Genomic DNA, 17573 nt, shown 5'->3' on the forward strand with positions numbered 1-17573 from the left:
GTGTTCAGTGCTTATCTTGCAAAATACCCTTAATAGAAATACTAAATATAGTTTTATTCATAACTGAAAAGCATAGATACATATGATACTATACTAATGAATTATATACCATTAAAATGTTGATTTGGTGATGGTGAGTGACATCACTGGTAAGGAAATGCATCATGAAAGAAAACATAATAATATTCATAATCTAAATTATCCACTAACTGAGTAACCAATTAATACTCCAGTTAACAATTAATCGATTACTAAATGAGTTGACGATTATTTGAATAATTGATTAATCATGATCAATCATGATTAATCAATCACTGAAATAATCAACAAATTTTAGTAATGGATTAATCAAGTATTTCAGTGATTTGATTATTTTAATCATCAATTAATCATGATCAGTCATGATTAATCAGATTTAATCAAATTAATTATGATTAATCAATTATTTAAATAATTTGCTGATTTAATTTGATTATTTTAATAATCGACCAATCACGATGAGTCATGATTACTCATGATTAGTCATGATTAATCGTTTCAGCCCTAAATACCAGAATCATATCAGCTAACGTTTTAGGGAGTAGAAAGACAAAAACAGGAGCATCCAAAATGATTTCTGAATAATTAGTGATCAGTTAATCAATCAGGTGAGGTCCTACCTTCTCATGCTGGTGCGTCATTCCACCTGGATGTTCTGTAAGCACTGGTGAAGCTGGAACCACAGGAGCCACACCTGGAGCCTCTCTCTTGTCTTTATGAGCGTGGTCATGACCACCAGATTGGGGTGTTTCAGGTGTCGGTAACTTGTTGGGCCTCCGCTGGCCTCTGACCTTTCCCGGCCTCCTGGTCCTCCTGGGTGGATTTTGCGTCGGACCGACCGGCGGCTCCAGCTGTCCGTCGGTGTGATTGTGTCGGTCATGGCTGTGGTTTCTGTGGTCACGATGCACAGAGGTCAGATGTTTGCGGCTGGCCTGTACCTCTGTTTGCTGGTGTGGGTGGTCCTCATCCCGGTTGTAACCACGCCTATCATGATCAGACTGTTCCTGGTTCCCACTCGGCTCACCAGTAGGCGCACTGGAAGGAGTGGTGTGGCTGCATCGTGTGGGAACCTGTTCTGTTTGTGGAGGACGGGGCTTGTGGTCATGATGGTCATGACTGTGATGGTCATGACTGTGATGATCATGACTGTGATGGTCATGACTGTGATGATCATGACTGTGATGATCATGATTGTGATGGTCATGATTGTGATGGTCATGATTGTGGCCGTCGCTAGAGGATGAGTGTGAGTGAAGCCCTTCCTGAACGTCCAGCAGGTCAAGGTGGGTTACATGGTCATGACCCAGATCCTCATGATCCACACCTACCAACTTCACTTCACCTAAACCCAGACTCATCAGGAGACTCTGGAAGCCCTGGAAGTCCAAGCGGTCTTTCTGTCCGTAGTGACTGAACAGCTTCTGGATGTAGAAACGCTGCTCTTCCTCTAGAGGTCCCCCTTCTTGAGCGTCGGACTTGGTGGTGGCTCGGACATACGGAGCCTCGGAGATCTGCCGGTCGTTGTGCTGATGTCCGACGGCTGGGTGGTCATGTCCGTCGCCGTGGCAATGGTTGCAGTGATGGAAGATGAAGGTGAGAACGCACAGGAAGCAGAATTTGGTGTGTACGTGCACTCGCATTGTGTCCTCGTTATTGGTCCCCTGCAACAAAAACAGAGTCACTTAATAACCACAGAGGCGCCTAACGAGGCAAAACTGAAATTAAATTCAGAGGTAATAATTCACTAAAACACCAACAAGCTAAAACACTAAGTCACTGAAATGTTTATTCAGGGACAGACACGATGATGTAACGCTTCACACCAAAACAATGAACTACAGAGCTACAGACTCACTGGAACACTGAAAACTGGTCCAGTGAGTCACTGCACTTTCACACCTGATCGTCAGGTAGACTCGGTTCAATTAGGCACCAAAGTTGCAACATTTGTTACATTTTCGGCTGCTTGGTTCTCTTTCACAATAAACTGAGTGAAACCAACAAAATATTTTGAAAAATCTGTTCCCCTCCTCACCTGTGGGGGCGCTGCACCAAGAACCACTGAAGGAAACGACACTGAGTGAAACTTCCTTCATCACAAAATGTAATCAAAAATTAATTTGTAAGATTTTAGCAATCGTCTTTGGTAAAAAGTCACGAGCCAAGTCTTGAGCAAGCGCTCGACATGAGCATTTGTTTTGGTTGTATTTACCCAGAATGCCTTGAGCCAAAGTTCGCTTTCTACAACGGAGTATTAGCGCCATTGTAGATGGGGAAAAAAACTTCCACCAAAAAACTTTTTTTTATATTAATCTGAGAAATTTTCAAGAAAAAAAAGGAGAAATGTTCAAGGTTTTAAAAGTAAAAAAATGCTAAACTTTTAAAATAAACTCCAAATTTCCAAGCTTTTTCTAGAAAATGTCTGAGCTTACAAATTTCTGTGTTTATTCTAGCAAATCTTTGGACTTTACAAATTAAAACTTCCAAGATTAATCTAAAAATTTCTGAGTTCTTTTCCTAGCAAATTTCCAGCTTTTGGGGCTCGGAAATTTCAGATTTTTTTCCTGAAAATTTCTGAGTTTTTTGGCAGAAATCTTCTACTCATTCTTTATTTTTCTATCCACTATGGCCCCAACATGCTGTCACAGATTTCTGCTTTTGGAGTGTTCACATACTCATTCAAACCGCACCAAAGTTCACTTCAACCAAACATCCACCAAGGCTTATAGGCGGACCAGAGTTCACTTATTTGGTCCCATTACGGGTTCACACCAGACTTTCTAGACCAGGGGTCTCAAACTCCAGTCCTCGAGGGCCGCTGTCCTGCAACTTTTAGACGTGCCTCTGCTGCACCACACCTGAATAGAATAATTAGGTCATTAGCAAGGCTCTGGACAACTTATCTACACAAGGAGGAGGTAATTAAGCCATTTCATTCCAGTGGTTTGTACCTGTGGCACATCTAAAAACTGCAGGACAGCAGCCCTTGAGGACTGGAGTTTGACACCTGTGTTCTAGACAAACAAACTGGCGTTGGATTAAAGCAGAGCAAACACAGCTGACTCACCAAACTATTACTCACTGATGTAGCTACTCAATGAATCGCTGACACGCTAACTCAGTAATAAACCGCCTCCCTGATAAAGTGACTCGCTGAAACACTGACACACTAATGCAGTGACACACTGATCCAGTGCTGCACTTAACCACCAACGCACTGCAGGATGACGAGTCTCCAAAGCAAAATTTCATGGATCCAGCAGGAGAATTAAGATAACAAGCTTGTAGACAAACAGTACTTTCAAAGCTGCAGCACCTCTCATGTTGGAATAACAGATCCAACGTTCTGCAGCCCAACAAACTCCACAGAGGATTGAGAAACAAATTGCTTGTTTTCTCCCACTTTAAAAAGCCTGAAGCAGCAATATGATTCCAGTCAAATGATCCTCATAAGGTCTCTGCCGAGGCCCGTGGGTGGCATGGAGAGAGGGAAATAAAGGGAGGTTAGATGAAGAGGTGAGGCAGCACACACACACACACACACACACACACACACACACACACACACTTTTAGGCCGCCAGCTTGTTAACTAAGTTTATCGCGGAGCTCTCCTGCCTCAGGACTGTTAAAAACAAGGAGGAAGATGTTTCATCCTCATCTCACAGTCAAGTTTCAACACCAACTAGACCATCAATATTTAGCAGCATCGATTTCTCACTCTACACAAACTAACAAATAAATCTGAATCTGGACAAACATTCAGAAACCAAACACTAGGCAATGACTGCAACATCACAACCCATCATCACACGCAACAATGTTGTACCAAGTCTAGGAGTAGGGAGGTTAGGGCACTTCACCAGCGGCCATCTGTGTTCTTGTCTTAGAAAAATGTTGACATGAAATTTGAAAATATAAATTTAAAACTTTCTAAGACCTGTATCTCCACAGAAAAACATGAACTTCATCCATCCAACTGGCGATACATTTCCACTTAACCATGACAGATGCAAAAAAGCTAGCTAGCTAGCTAGCAAAGGTATGTTAGCAATAAGTTAGCGGTAGCCTCAACCGTCTAAAGTTATAGAACGCAGTGAAGAAGTTTGAGTGCGACTTAAACTTTTGCCAGATAAACATTTTTTCCCACAAGGGAGAAAAACTGGCTATACCAGACCTGTGGTTATGCTTGTCGCAATCTGCAAAAAAAATTAATTGCAAAATAAATTAAATCGAGTTGAATCATTTCCATTTGCCTGATTTATTGTTTTTCTCTTTTCTCTGTTTCTACCAAAGACTGGACAATAAAAGTGTTCAGTCTGCTGCTTTGATTTTTTTTTGAAGGACAATTTCATTTTCAGAGACTAAATAACTTTTTTTCTGTTGTTTTGTTCATTTATTTTGGAAATTTAAATTGTCCTCCAGTTCCAGTGGTAAATGTTCACTAGAATTAAAAGTTTATTGATCTTTAAGTGGGTGGGCTTACATTATTACACAATTAAACAACTTGATAATATTCTCAGAACAACAATATCGTTTCTGGGACAATTTATCATCCAGCAAAGTTTGTTATTGTGACAGACCTAGATGTGAACATTTATATACATAACTTACATTTTTAAATAACTTTTCATCTCCTAAAGTGTGTTTTCACATTGTACCACATATGTGCTCAAATTGGTCTAATAAAAGTTTCTGATGTAAATATGTGATGTGAATACTTTCTGGTGTTGCTGCAAAATTCACTCAGTGCAGAAGAACAGCTAACATCAGCCAGTGAATAAACATAAGATGGAAACCGGCGTTTCATTCCCATCAACACGGTAGGAAACGGCCACCTTGTTGACTGATCGATCATTGACCCGATTAAATCAGAGCTAATCAGATCATCCAGGACTTCCTTCCTCTCTACAGTTTGTCTTCTTTAAAACAATTTTCACATTAAACACAGACAATTTCTGATAATTATTATCACATAATCTGCTTCAAAAGATTTGATCTGTTGCAAATATTTAAAAATAAAAACTTTAGTTATTAAAAACAAACCTAATTCTGATTAAAATAAAATGGGATGGACCTACCTGAACCCCAGGAATGAGTGAAACTCACTCCGACCAACAACAAACCTCAGCTGCTGGAACACAGGAGCTTCTTCACCGCTGCAGACTGCTCTGTGTTTATAGACCAGGCGGCACTGACCTTTGAACCCAACCAGGGCCTATTTTTAAGAACACACCCTCTCAGCAGCACCCTGCAGCCACTTCCTGACACGACTCTTTGTTGTAGAGTTTGGTATTTAATGAACAAGAAAATCTTTATTCACTCTGAGATCAACTGGTTTGACTGTAAAATATTATTCTGCAGCAGTTTTACAGCGTTTTAACTCGCTTTATGCTAATTGAGATGGAAGTTAAGAGATGCAATCACCACAACGACACTGAGGGCTGATTAAGACGAGACAATAATCCCGTCATCAGGCTGAAAACCACAAAAGACTTTCTATAAAGATCAATTAATTAAATTAAAATGAGCTCAATCATATTTTTTTTAATTTTCTTTATGATTCCAGGTTTTTTTCTATTTAATTTATTGCTTTCTTTGGTTGTTTCACTTTTTCTAGTTCAAACGTAAAGTGTTCTTTAGCAAATTCAAGTTTATTAGTCTCAACATTAACAATATATTACTTTAAAATGATCTCAAAACAACAACAGTATTGTAATTTATTAATTAATATTACTGGAACAATATTAATTGTTATTGGTCTGTCTGATTAGGTAATTTTTAAATACCAAATGATTGATAATTTGATCAGTATTTGAATAGACTTTTTACCAAATATGTTTTTTATTCGTACTTGAGTAATTTCTTGGACTTGCTTTTTTATTTTACTTTACTTGAGTAAAATATGTTAACTCTTACTGAATAACACGGAAGACAGCAGTTAAAGGTATAAACATAATTTTATTCTAGAAACCCTCTTTAAACAGCTGCTGTTAAACGTAACAAAATTAATTGCCACACTAATAAAGCTCAAATTCTGCTCATTTTGTTAGAGGAAAGTTTTTTTCAGCATTGTTTCTAGGTATTCGACATGAGAGGGAAGGCTGGCATTCCTTCGCAGAAGCAGAAAAACAACAGCTTTGACCTCTAAGCTGCTTCATATGATTCTCACACGGTGAAAACATCCCTCCCATCTCCGCAGCAGGCGGCTGTTTGCAGGGCGCGCGCTGAGGATCGAAGCCAAACTCTGAGGCAAACGCACAACTCAGGACGCGCCGCTCACAAACACACCAGAAAAAACAAAAACAAAACAAAACCCGCACAACTCAGGAAGCGCCGCTCGCAAACACACCAAAAAAAGAAAACAATATCCAATGAACTAAAGATATTTTCTGAAAGCGGAGGTGTCCGACTCGACTCGGGGCCCTGAATGTTTTAGGTGTGCCCCTTTTTCTGAATTAGCCCGTCGGTTTGTGGAAACAGCAAGTCGTCCAGAAGAAGCGCTAAGCGGCATCGTGAGCGCTGACTCTTGACTCCGCCGCTCTGGAAGAAGTTATAAATTATCAGCCAAGGAAACTCGCATCACTTCCCCTCGGCATAAATGTGAGGAGTCGTTCTTTCCTCATCTTCATCCTGCACCGACTCTTCATCACAAGTCAGGAGCTGAAACCTCAGCACAAGATTCATGTTTTACTAAAACATGAGAGGGAATTTTGATCATCAACTATTCTTCTATTTTTGGGATGATTTACATCGGCAGAGTGTTACGGCCACACTAAGAAAAAGATCAAATACAAAAAATTAAATCCGAGAATAAAGAATATAAGATTGCAGGAATAATATTATGAGAATAAAATTAATATGAGAATAAAATCAAAATAATACAAGGATACAGTTGTAATATTGCGAGAATAAAATCATAATGCGACAATTTTATTCACATATTATTTAGACTTTATTCTCGAAACATTGACTTTATGCTCATTATATTTTTTATTTCTATTTTCCTATAAGGCCCCAATACTCCGTTGCACATTGGTACCGGCTGATATTAATTACTTTTTAGCCTTTGGATGTTAAAAAATAAAATATAATTAAGCTGTCTTGTTGAAATTCAAACAAAGTGAAGTAAAACCTTCTGTATTTTGATTTATATTAAAAAAGGAGTAAAAATTTGATGTTATTTCATTCTGTTAATAAAATAACTTTCAACAATTCAAGTTGGAATAAACAGAAGAAACTATCTGAGACCGTCTCAGTTTCTATCAATAACAATTAAAGTTGGAGTTTGTGATCCACACAAACCCGACGCCTGCATGGTAGAAGGGACAGACAACAGTTTGCATCTCTGAGAAAAGTGTCAGAGGAGTGTTTTTTCTTAGAAAGGGCCAAAGGGAGGGCAGATGCCGGCCGCCACATGGACCCAACTCCTAACAGATGGTCTAGAAATCTGCAAGACTGCAATCTGCTGACGAAAGGCGAAGTTCAGGAGAGCAACAAGCAGGAGTTGTCTGACTTGAGTTCAATGATAATCACAACAAGTTGGAAAATTACATCTTTCTGAACAGACATGATGTTGCTGCATGTGATTATCCACAGATGATTGAAGGTTGGGCTGACTAGCTACTGCAAAACACACAAAGTCAGCGGTGGTCCGTCACTTTGTCTGCTCAGAACAGCAATTAGTGGATCTCCAACAACTACTGATCTGCTTGAATCTGTTTTTACTTCAATAAAAACAGGTTCACTGAAGAAGATGCAAGTTTTCAGGCAGGGTTAAAATGAGCTAAGCTCAGCTATAGGAAGGTTAGGGCACTTCATCAGCGGCCATGTTTTTGTCTTAACAAATGTTAAGAAACTTAAAAAATAACTCAGATGTAAGACTTTCTAACACCTGCATCTCCACAGAAATGTACAAACTTCGTCCATCCAATCGGCGATAAGTTTCCACTTACCAGGATAGACAAAGCTATCTAGTTGGCTAGCCCAAGGAAGTTAGCAATGAGTTAGCTATAGCGTCAAACGTCTCAAGTCACAGAACGCAATGAAGAAGTTTGACAGAATCAGATTTTTGCCTAACAGAAATGTCCCACAAAAAGAAAACACTGAATATAAAACAAAATGTAGGACCTTTGAGCAGGCCTTTGGCAGCAAGCAATAAATCATGTCATGGCAACCATCTGTATCCCAATGTGCAGCACTGACCTAAAGTACAGTGGACCCCCAAAAATATTTGCAAGTCGTTGGGTAGAAATTACAACTTTGGAGCTGGAACAGCAAGACACAATGATACGAGAAATGCTATTGGCTGGCGTTCGCAAAGCAGCCAATTCAGAAGTGGCATTAATTTTCCTTGCCACTGATTGGCTGTAACCCACAAGTGTGTAAATAGGGAAGAACATCAATGTTAGCTTCAGTGATGGTGCTAAGACGGTTTCCATTGTGCATACTAATGATTATTAAGCTATATTTTGTGTTTGAACTGTCAGAATAGACGGTTTTTAATGTTTTTAGATGGAGTCACAAACATTCACAGATTCCAGCTATTCGTGGGCAAATACCGTTAAAGGTTTTCTTTTTGTCATGACCTGGTCAAGATCAGTCCCAATGCCACAGGAGAGATCTCAAGTACGCAAATGTTAGCACATAATGTGTTGACATCCAATTCTTTGACTTGGTACCAAAGATCTATATCTGTGGACAGCCAGGCTAGACGCAGACGTCCAACTGGTGAATCGCAACTACAACAAACACAGGACACATCTATCTATTGAAGACTCAACACATTCCTCTGGCTTTTATTCAAGTACCAATGATTAGACTTCTCTATAACATCAAATGTCACACCAGGTCCAGGGTTCCTGCTCTGACTTTAAAGGTTCTCAGCCCTCAGACAGAGAGATCTGCGGTGTGACATGTTGTTAGACGGCTGTGTGAAGTCCCAGCTGCAGGGCTGATGCTCTGTGGCCTGGAAACACGTCCATGGCAGCACACAACAGCTTAAGATCACAGGACACGACAACCACAAGAGTTACCTTGAGCAGATCCAACGTAGACGCAAACTTCTAACACGCTGGAGCAGAGCGAATGTGATGCTTACCTCTAATCAGGAAAAAGAAGAAGTGAAGCTAAACCTGAATGAGCGATCAGGGCAGACTAACAGGTTGGATGTCTGGAGGGTGAACTCATCTGCAGAGGGAGGCGGGCTGAGCAGAAACCACCTGACCAGACTCATCAGGCTCAAGCAGTTTCAGCGCTTACTGCGCATTATTGTGTTTTACCCAAATGTTAACAATGTGGGAACGTTTCAACCAACTTATTCACAAGAACAGACTTTCCTGGAGACCACTTTCAACTTGTTTTCTTTCCACACCTCTTACTATCAGACTATATTGAGCTTAAAAATGTTAGGACTAGTCAAACACAGTTTACTGAAATATATGGATGAGCCTGAAGATCAAACTTTAGCTCTTAGTACTAAGCGCTAACACAACAATATTTCAGCAACAACTCAGTTCAAAGTGCTGATGAAAACATAAAAGAGTACATTGTAGAGGTTAATAAAGAAAAGGAAAGTTTGACTACAGACTGAAATTATTGATGTTACTGTTATTAATAATCTAACTCTAAAGGATTTCAGTGTTTCAGCTGCTTTGCAGTTTTCTGAAAGTTTGTTCCTGGTTTGTGGTGCATAGAAGCTGAGTGCTGCTTCTCCATGTTTGGTTCTGGTTCTGATGCAGACCAGAACCAGAAGATCTGAGAGGTCTGGAAGGTTGAAACAACAACAGCAGATCTTCAATGTATTTTACCGCTAAGCCATTCGGTGATTTATAAAACTAACAAAAGTATTTTAAAGTCTATTCTCCAATCTGTAGAGACACTGTTGCAATAGTCAATGCGATAAATAAATAAATCGTCACCCCTACTCTTGATTGTTCCTCTTTATGTCTAAAAACAATTACTTCAATTTGCTTTTGTTCAGCTGAAGAAAGTAATGGCACCTCCACGCACTGATTGGCTTTAACATTGTCACCAGGTGACATTGTAATGTAAAGCTGTCCATCATCTGCATAACGATGGTAGCTTATCTCATCATCTGTTACAATCTGAACTAATAGCAGTATGTAAATAGAAGTGGCCCCAATAAGGGGCCTTGTGGAACTCCAAATGTGATTTTTTACCAACTTCAATGCAGACACAAACGCCCAATAAAGACCAGAACAAACATTCACTTCCTAATGTTTGTGTATTTTCCAGACATCAGAATATAAAGGCTGTTTCTAAATAAAAACAGAAGATGGCTGCGGCAGTGATCTCAACTTTAGCTCAAAGTGAAACAGGTTGACTCACCTGAAGCTGCTTCTGCTGCAGGCAGCCATCTAAAACCGAATCAGTGGCTTTGACTTGACCATTTGGAGTATTACCCCATAAAGCCTTGCAGATATAAATATCACACTGCCTCACTGTGCAGCTGCATAAATGACTGTCTCATAAGCAGCATTAGTGTGGGATGGTGTTACATGGAGAGCAGATTGGGACCATTAGCAGCAGAACAACAAATATACCAAACAGCTCTGTTAGCGGTGAGCTCATTAGGAACCAGCTGCTGTCACCAACACTGATTTTAAACTGGGTTTGACTCATTCAAATACAGGTTTTAACTAGATACTAAGACAACAGTATCTTTAATTTATCAAAGTTTTGTTTTCCTCTTCAAACAGTGACAATTTGAGTATTTTTGTTAATATGTGGGATCATAATGTCTTATTTTCGGGAAACAGGGGAGAGTTTTGACCAAACAAGGACCCAAAATCAATAGATCATCTATAGTTCGATTGGTTAATCAGGTTTTTAAAAGCTCTGGTTTAAAAACCTTCACACTACTTTAGCTTTTTTAAACTGGACACCCTCTTTCACCTGCAACTACTCACTGCTAGTCAGCTGGCTGAAAGCTACACTTTTATCTTGCTCTCTGAATGAGAAAACCCATAAAACAAATAGACTGTCAGGATGTGAAAACTAAAAGAGCGCCACCTATCCCTCTGATGAAGATATCACTACTTCGACACTGCATCAGAAAATCAAGAATTTTATTTCCTGATCAAATTTGAGTATGAAAATCAAGAAACAATAAATAAATGCTAAAGACAAAATAAGCAGAAGTAGAAATTTGTGTTACTTTTCTGCTTAAATGACAAAAATGATATTTTTGCTGAAGATCATTATAATCTCATAACAGTCCTGGCTCAATTCTGATAAATTCTCCAATATTAGATCATATTGCTGCAATCAATAAACAAAAAGCACCATAGAACCATCTGGGAAGCTGTTCTATACCCACATATCTATTCTTAATCATCTTACCGTGAGCCAAATGTGGAGCTATAGCAAACAGGAGTGTGAGCGCAACAGATGAACTCATGGGGTCCCATCTGTGTTTGCTGAACCCAGATGCTGGTTCCCAGTGCTTCCAGTCACAGCGTCGTACTTGTTAAGATTTATGTCTTTAAACTGAGGTATTTTCCTGCTTTACAAAGGAATCGCTACTTCATTCAGTCCTGTAGGTTTATAGCTGAGGCAGTAAATACTGTCTGATGATGAGGATTTATGGTTATTTCATGTAAAAGCACACTTCAAACTGTTTCATCCTGTAACAAAACTCTTTGTTTTAATAAATCGAAATATCAATTTCTATTGGGATTTATAGGAATTTCTCAAATCAAAGGAAATAATCCCGACTATTCTTCTGTTTGTTGTTTGACAGTTTATTAGGGCCAGTAAATTTCTGCTAAAATACTCAGAAAGTTTTAGATTAATCTAGAAAATTTTCTATTTCTGAGTTTCTAAGTTCAAAAATTTTCTACTTTTGGAAACCTTGTTTTCAAAAGTCAAAATAAAAATTTTATTTCAAGTAATTAATCTCAAGTTTTTTCTTGAAAATTTCTGACTTTTGGAAATAAGAAATTTCCAAGTTTTTTTTCCTAGAAAATGTCTGAACTTAATGTAAAAATTAACTCATGTTTTCTAGCTGCAATGGCCTTGATATCCAGTTGTACTTTTTTCTACTCCTAAATTAACACAAACGTTGTGCTACCCCCCGGGGAACACGCCTCTGAAGTGCAACAGATAAACTCTAGAAAGCAAAAGTGTGTTAAGGTTCGAATCTGAATTGATAAACTACAAAATTGTGTATTTCTACATTAATTTTACTCTGTGTTCTTGCAGGAATGTCTATTTTTGTTGATTATCATTTACCTTCTTCCTACATAAGGATCCCAGTCTTCAGTTTTCTGTCGTCCTCTTTAATTATTGTAATATTAATTGAATATTAGAGAAAAAACTGCAAATTAATCTAAAAAAACATTGTAAACCACAGAAAAAGAAAGTAAAAGTTATCAAAATGCTAATTTATATTGCTATTTTGCAATGCAATTTTTTAGCTTAAATTTGTTCACCAAATGTTATATTCGCTTCATTTTAAGACAGATATGAAGATGTTTTTCTTTGCTTTATAATGATGTGAAACCTCAGAATTTAAATGAAATATTAGTGTGTATATTTTATTAATAGAGAGCAGTCTGCCCTTGTAACGTTTACGGCTGTGGAGATTTCTGCCAAGGCAGTAATAACATCTGCAGTCCGAGGTGAATGTGACAGAGTGTAAAAATGCTTTTAGTGGTCCGTATAACTGGAGAAAAACGAAATAAATTCAGTTAACGGAGGACTTTAATGTTGTTTTCTAGAGTCCATGAAGAGAAACTGTCCTCTGATCTGGGGTGAGGTTGGCGAATGTGGACAGTTTCTCCTGCTTTTTCCACCCAAAATAGTCAATAGTTTTTTGGGGGGTTTTTACATGAAAAATGTTCAGATATTTTAATGAAGTAGTTACAATTTTGCTAGTAAAACCTCCCAAGACCCTGTTCTAAAATCTTCAGAACAACTTAACAGATTCAGATTAATATTAATATTCATTTCAATCCATATGTATCATTTTAACCATCTATAGATCATAAACTAGCTCATATTTCTTGTTTTTAAAAACATTTACAGTTCTATGTTTTAGAATCACTTCGTTCTGGAAACAGAAAGGTTTAAATAAATCATAAAAAGATAAAAAATTTATGACATGAAATTATAGGATTTCCATTAAAAGATAATAGTAATAACTGTAAGCCATTTTAAATAAAATATGTCATGTCTTCCATCAATCATAAGCATCATATCCCCTACTCCAACATCTCTAACCGTACAGCCAGAAGGAGAATCAAAAAGGAGTGGAAAAAGCAAAAGAAGTGGATTAGCAGTGCTTGCCAACAACCAATTGTGTCAAAGATGAAGAAGACGACGGGAAGTAGTAAGAGCGTGGTGGCATGATTTTAATTGTTCCTTATTTAATGGAAACACTGCAATTGCAAAATTGTCTTTTTTTTTTGACAAACTTTTGCTCATGTTTGCAATGGAAGCACAATAAATCAGAAGCCTCAGTCAGATTGACTGCAACCAGAGATCTGTCCCATCAACACCAACTCTTTGAAGATACATGGATGATATAAGTTATGACAATATTGGTAGTCTGGTAGACTCGTTTCGATTAGGGCCCGAAGTTGCACCATTTGGTACATTTTCAGCTGCTGTGGTTCCGTTTCTCACTGCACTTTGTTAAATGAACCAAAGCCATTTCTCCCGCCAGTGCTAGGCTAGCACGTTTGTTTTGGTTGTATTCACCCAGAATGCCCTGCACTGTAGTCCACTTCCTGCTTTTGGAGCGGTCTCTGGTCCACTTGGCATTCACATATACATTCGAACTGCACCAGAGTTCACTTCAACTGAACCAAACCGAGGTTTGTAGACAAAGGAGAGTTCACTTTTTTTGGTTCGATTACGTATTCACGCCTCCCCAACTGAACCAGACTTTCTAGACACATGGACTGGAGTTGGATTAAAGCAGACTAAACAGAGCTGGTGTGAATACACCATAAATTTCTCTGTATGATAACAATTACCAAAAGCAATAATGCGAACTGTAGCATAAATCTACAGGAACTGAAATCGATGTTAAAGTGAGATATGGGAGTTTTCCTTTCACACTACACAGAGTCTCATTTACACAAGATGTTTCATTTTTAAATATGAATCCACTCCTCCTGAAACAACACAGATCTATTATTCAAAGCTTGGTGGCATTTCAGAACAAGGAACAGGCTTTACTCGTGTAAGAAGAGCTGTCAGTAAGCAGGCACTGACACAAGTTTGGTGTTGGAGGTTTGTAATGTGTAAAACTCCGGGTTCGGTTGCCTTGTCAGTCGCCTTAGCAGGAAGTGAGCAAGAACTGAAGCAAACCTTCAGCTCATCCATTTTACATCAGTGAAAAGCTGCAAGCAGTGCCCAACTCCTGCAAGTTCACAGGAAACTCAGCAAAGCAGGATGTGAGGAAAGATTTGAATTATTCACCGTCCCGACGCTGGTTACAGCTGAGATTATGGCTCAAAAGATTAATCACAATTAATCGATTATTGAAATAATTGTCAACTTCCCCCAAATTAACCGAACTTTCAATGCAAAGAAAAGTAACTATGGGGGGAAAAAATTACTTTTTGAAAATATTTTCTTTTCAGAAAACGAGAGCAAAAATAATTATTAAAATCTTGAATGAAAAAAAATCAGAGCCCTTTCTTTAAGTTTTGTCACATTTTCTAAAATCAATCTTAATAGTGAGTAGTTTTCTTTTAAAACGATCTACACCGTTGCCCATATTTACCAAGTGAACAACTTTAGGCTGGATCGATTAATCACCAATTAATCGTTAACTGGAGTGAATAAAAAAAGCTATTTGGTGAAAAACAACATATTCAGAGAAGCAATTAAGCCAATAATGTACAAAAATTATATAAATTTTGTATTTAAGATTGAAAAACACCATCTGTAAACACTCCTTTAGATTTGCTAAAGGAATGCTATGTTATTGTATTGGAGGCAATAAAAAACTTATTTTCTTATTTCAAAACATAATTCATTTGTTTATTTGTATCTTAATGTATTTTTAATGTTATATAAAAAGGCTTAAGTGGTTAAATGAAAAATCTGTAGAATCAGCCTGTTTTTTATCCAATCAGAGTATTCTATTGCTAAAACAATTGTTAGTTGTAACTAATCCTGTCACATTATTATTCTTATAATTATTCAAATCACATAATAAAGTAAATTGAGCTCAATTTCTATTTTGATTATTAATATTTTTTAAAGGTAAATTTGTTTACAGAAACTTCAGAATCCATTTCATTTATGGTTTTGGTTGTAAGTGCGTTTTTTACCCTCATGTTATATAAAATATCTTCCAGATCCAGAATTAGAGTTTATTGGTCTTTAGAAAGGGTGAACTTATATTGTATTGCTATTATCAATATATTACTTGAAAATGGTCTCAAAAGAACAATATTATCGTTTATCGCAACAATTACTGGGACAATTTATTGTCTAGCAAAATTTTGTTATTGTTGCAGTTGAGATTATTGGATTGAATTCAAACTTTTTCTTGGGGACCGCTCAACAAGATGAAAGGAGAAACTACAAAGAGAAACATCAGATCTATTGTTGTACTTTCTTTCCATACGCCTCTCTGTATATATAGACGTTCTCCCAGCAGCTGTTCATACGTGTGTGCAGCTGTTGCTCTGCACGCTCAGTGATTTCCCACCTGCACACACTCCTTTGAAATTCCTACCTCCAAGCAGAAACGTCCAAAACGGTTCCGACTGGCAAGAACGCTGCAGTAAGAAAAACACGGGTGTTCATGTAGATCTGAACCAACCCAGATCTCACACCATGAAACTGCGTAGCATCAAATTAAACCCTTTATGGAGCTAGCTAGCTGTGCTTCAGGGTGTGATTTATGCCAGAACCACAGGAGGAGAACCAGCAGAAATCACACCTTCACTGAAGGTCCGCACAACATTAGAACGATTTAGGCCAGACTCTTACTCACTGATGAACCATAAACTCTGACCTTAACTGAAAGGCTACTTATGATTCACCAAAAGAAAAGCAATTACTTCTTTTTTACAATATTATTTGTGTAATGTCGCATATATTTACAGAAACAAAAATCATTTTGATCTTAATTTTATATTTTTTGTGCAGTCCCGGCTTAAGTGCTGCTCTCAGGGTGTTATTCTTTCAGCAAATGGCATTAGTCAGTATTTTTCAGCTTTTATAAAAAAAAATATATATATATATATATACTGTATATAAGGTTGAAATTAGTTATATATGTATAAAGAAAAAAATATATATATAACTAACCTATCTCTCTCACACATACATACACACACATTTATATCTATATCTATACATACATAGATATATACGCAAATAGATAAAAATGTATCTTTATGCAATAGATATAAATAAATAGATATATTTTTTAAATATATGGTTTTAATGTGTGTTTATTTGTATACATATTGTACAATCTCAGTTATAGTCGACTCACGGACATGTTTTTTTTTTATTATTCACTTAAATATTTATTAGTACTATTATGTCGGCATATTGAGCTTTAATAGCGTCTGAACTCATCCACAGGCGCCGCCTCTGCACGGTGACGGTGTTTGTATCAGGAGGTGGAGCTCCATCGGTTCAATGAACACAAACCAGTTCGGATGGTTTGTCCCAGTGAAACATGGCAGAGAAATCACAGTAAACCAACTGCAGGCATTCCCTCCAATCAACTCAGCCAATCAATGATCAATGGACCAACAGAGGAGCGACACGTGGTGCGCATAACTGAGCAAATCTCTTCCGCTTCAAACTAAAAAAAAAAACACTCCCACACGTCCCAGCAGATAAAACACAAAATTACAGCGGGCGCAGAGTAACATAAACACAGATAAATAGTAATATTTGACCTCATTTCATCGCCGGTTAGTTTCTCAGCTTCCTATGAACCAAAGGAAGCAGCAAACCTCATGGCTCGCCTCATGCTAACGCTAACCTTCACCAACAACAGCTAAACCAGCTAACGCTAGCTAGCATACGACCGCCGGGGAATCAACCCGGTGTCCGCGGGGAATAGCGAGTCATTTACGGCCCTCTGTTTCGCTCCAAATGTGCTTAACAGAGCTCCGTGACTCCGGCTACCAGAGTCCATGTTGGGGGAGTGAATGAAAACAAACGCTTTACCTCACTCGAGTGCCGTGTGCATCTCCTCTCCGCTCGGTACCAAAAAAATCCTGGGAACTACAGCTCAGCCCATTCACGAACCGCACTTACGCTGTTTCCGAGAAAGATGGCGGGAGTGCGCCGTTAGCCTGCGCAGTCTTCGCAGAGGTAGAAACTCTCTTCCGCCTGACTGTCTGAGACGTCACGTGATTGAAATGAGGAAGTAGTGTTCAAACCGCAGCAGCATTACAGGAGAAAAAAAAGTACATTTAAAATGGACATGTCGTTTCACTACGACGGCGTGATAAGGACATTGTACATAGAAATTTTCTTTAAAACATCTTGGAAATTTATGAGTTTCAAAAGTAGAAAATTTTCG

General features: G+C 38.1%; 1 protein-coding gene across 3 annotated transcripts in view; it reads right to left on the reverse strand.

Moving 5' to 3' along the window:
- Positions 1–17329, reverse strand: part of slc39a10 (solute carrier family 39 member 10) — a 28554-nt gene extending 11225 nt beyond the window's left edge. Inside the window, exons 1-2 of one of the 3 annotated variants that reach the window (XM_032568518.1) lie at positions 17216–17329; positions 660–1700 (exon numbers count right to left, since the gene is read on the reverse strand). In XM_032568518.1, coding sequence (XP_032424409.1) covers positions 660–1679 — 1020 coding nt within the window. In that variant the 5' untranslated portion in view covers positions 1680–1700; positions 17216–17329. Of the gene's footprint in view, positions 1–659; positions 1701–5118; positions 5247–9072; positions 9158–17215 lie in introns of those variants that run through there. The other 2 variants (XM_032568519.1, XM_032568517.1) reach the window with 2 other exon arrangements.
- Between the last annotated feature and the right edge of the window lie 244 nt (positions 17330–17573).

This window comes from Xiphophorus hellerii, chromosome 7 (genome assembly GCF_003331165.1).
Source record: "Xiphophorus hellerii strain 12219 chromosome 7, Xiphophorus_hellerii-4.1, whole genome shotgun sequence".
Taxonomy (NCBI): Eukaryota; Metazoa; Chordata; class Actinopteri; order Cyprinodontiformes; family Poeciliidae; genus Xiphophorus; species Xiphophorus hellerii.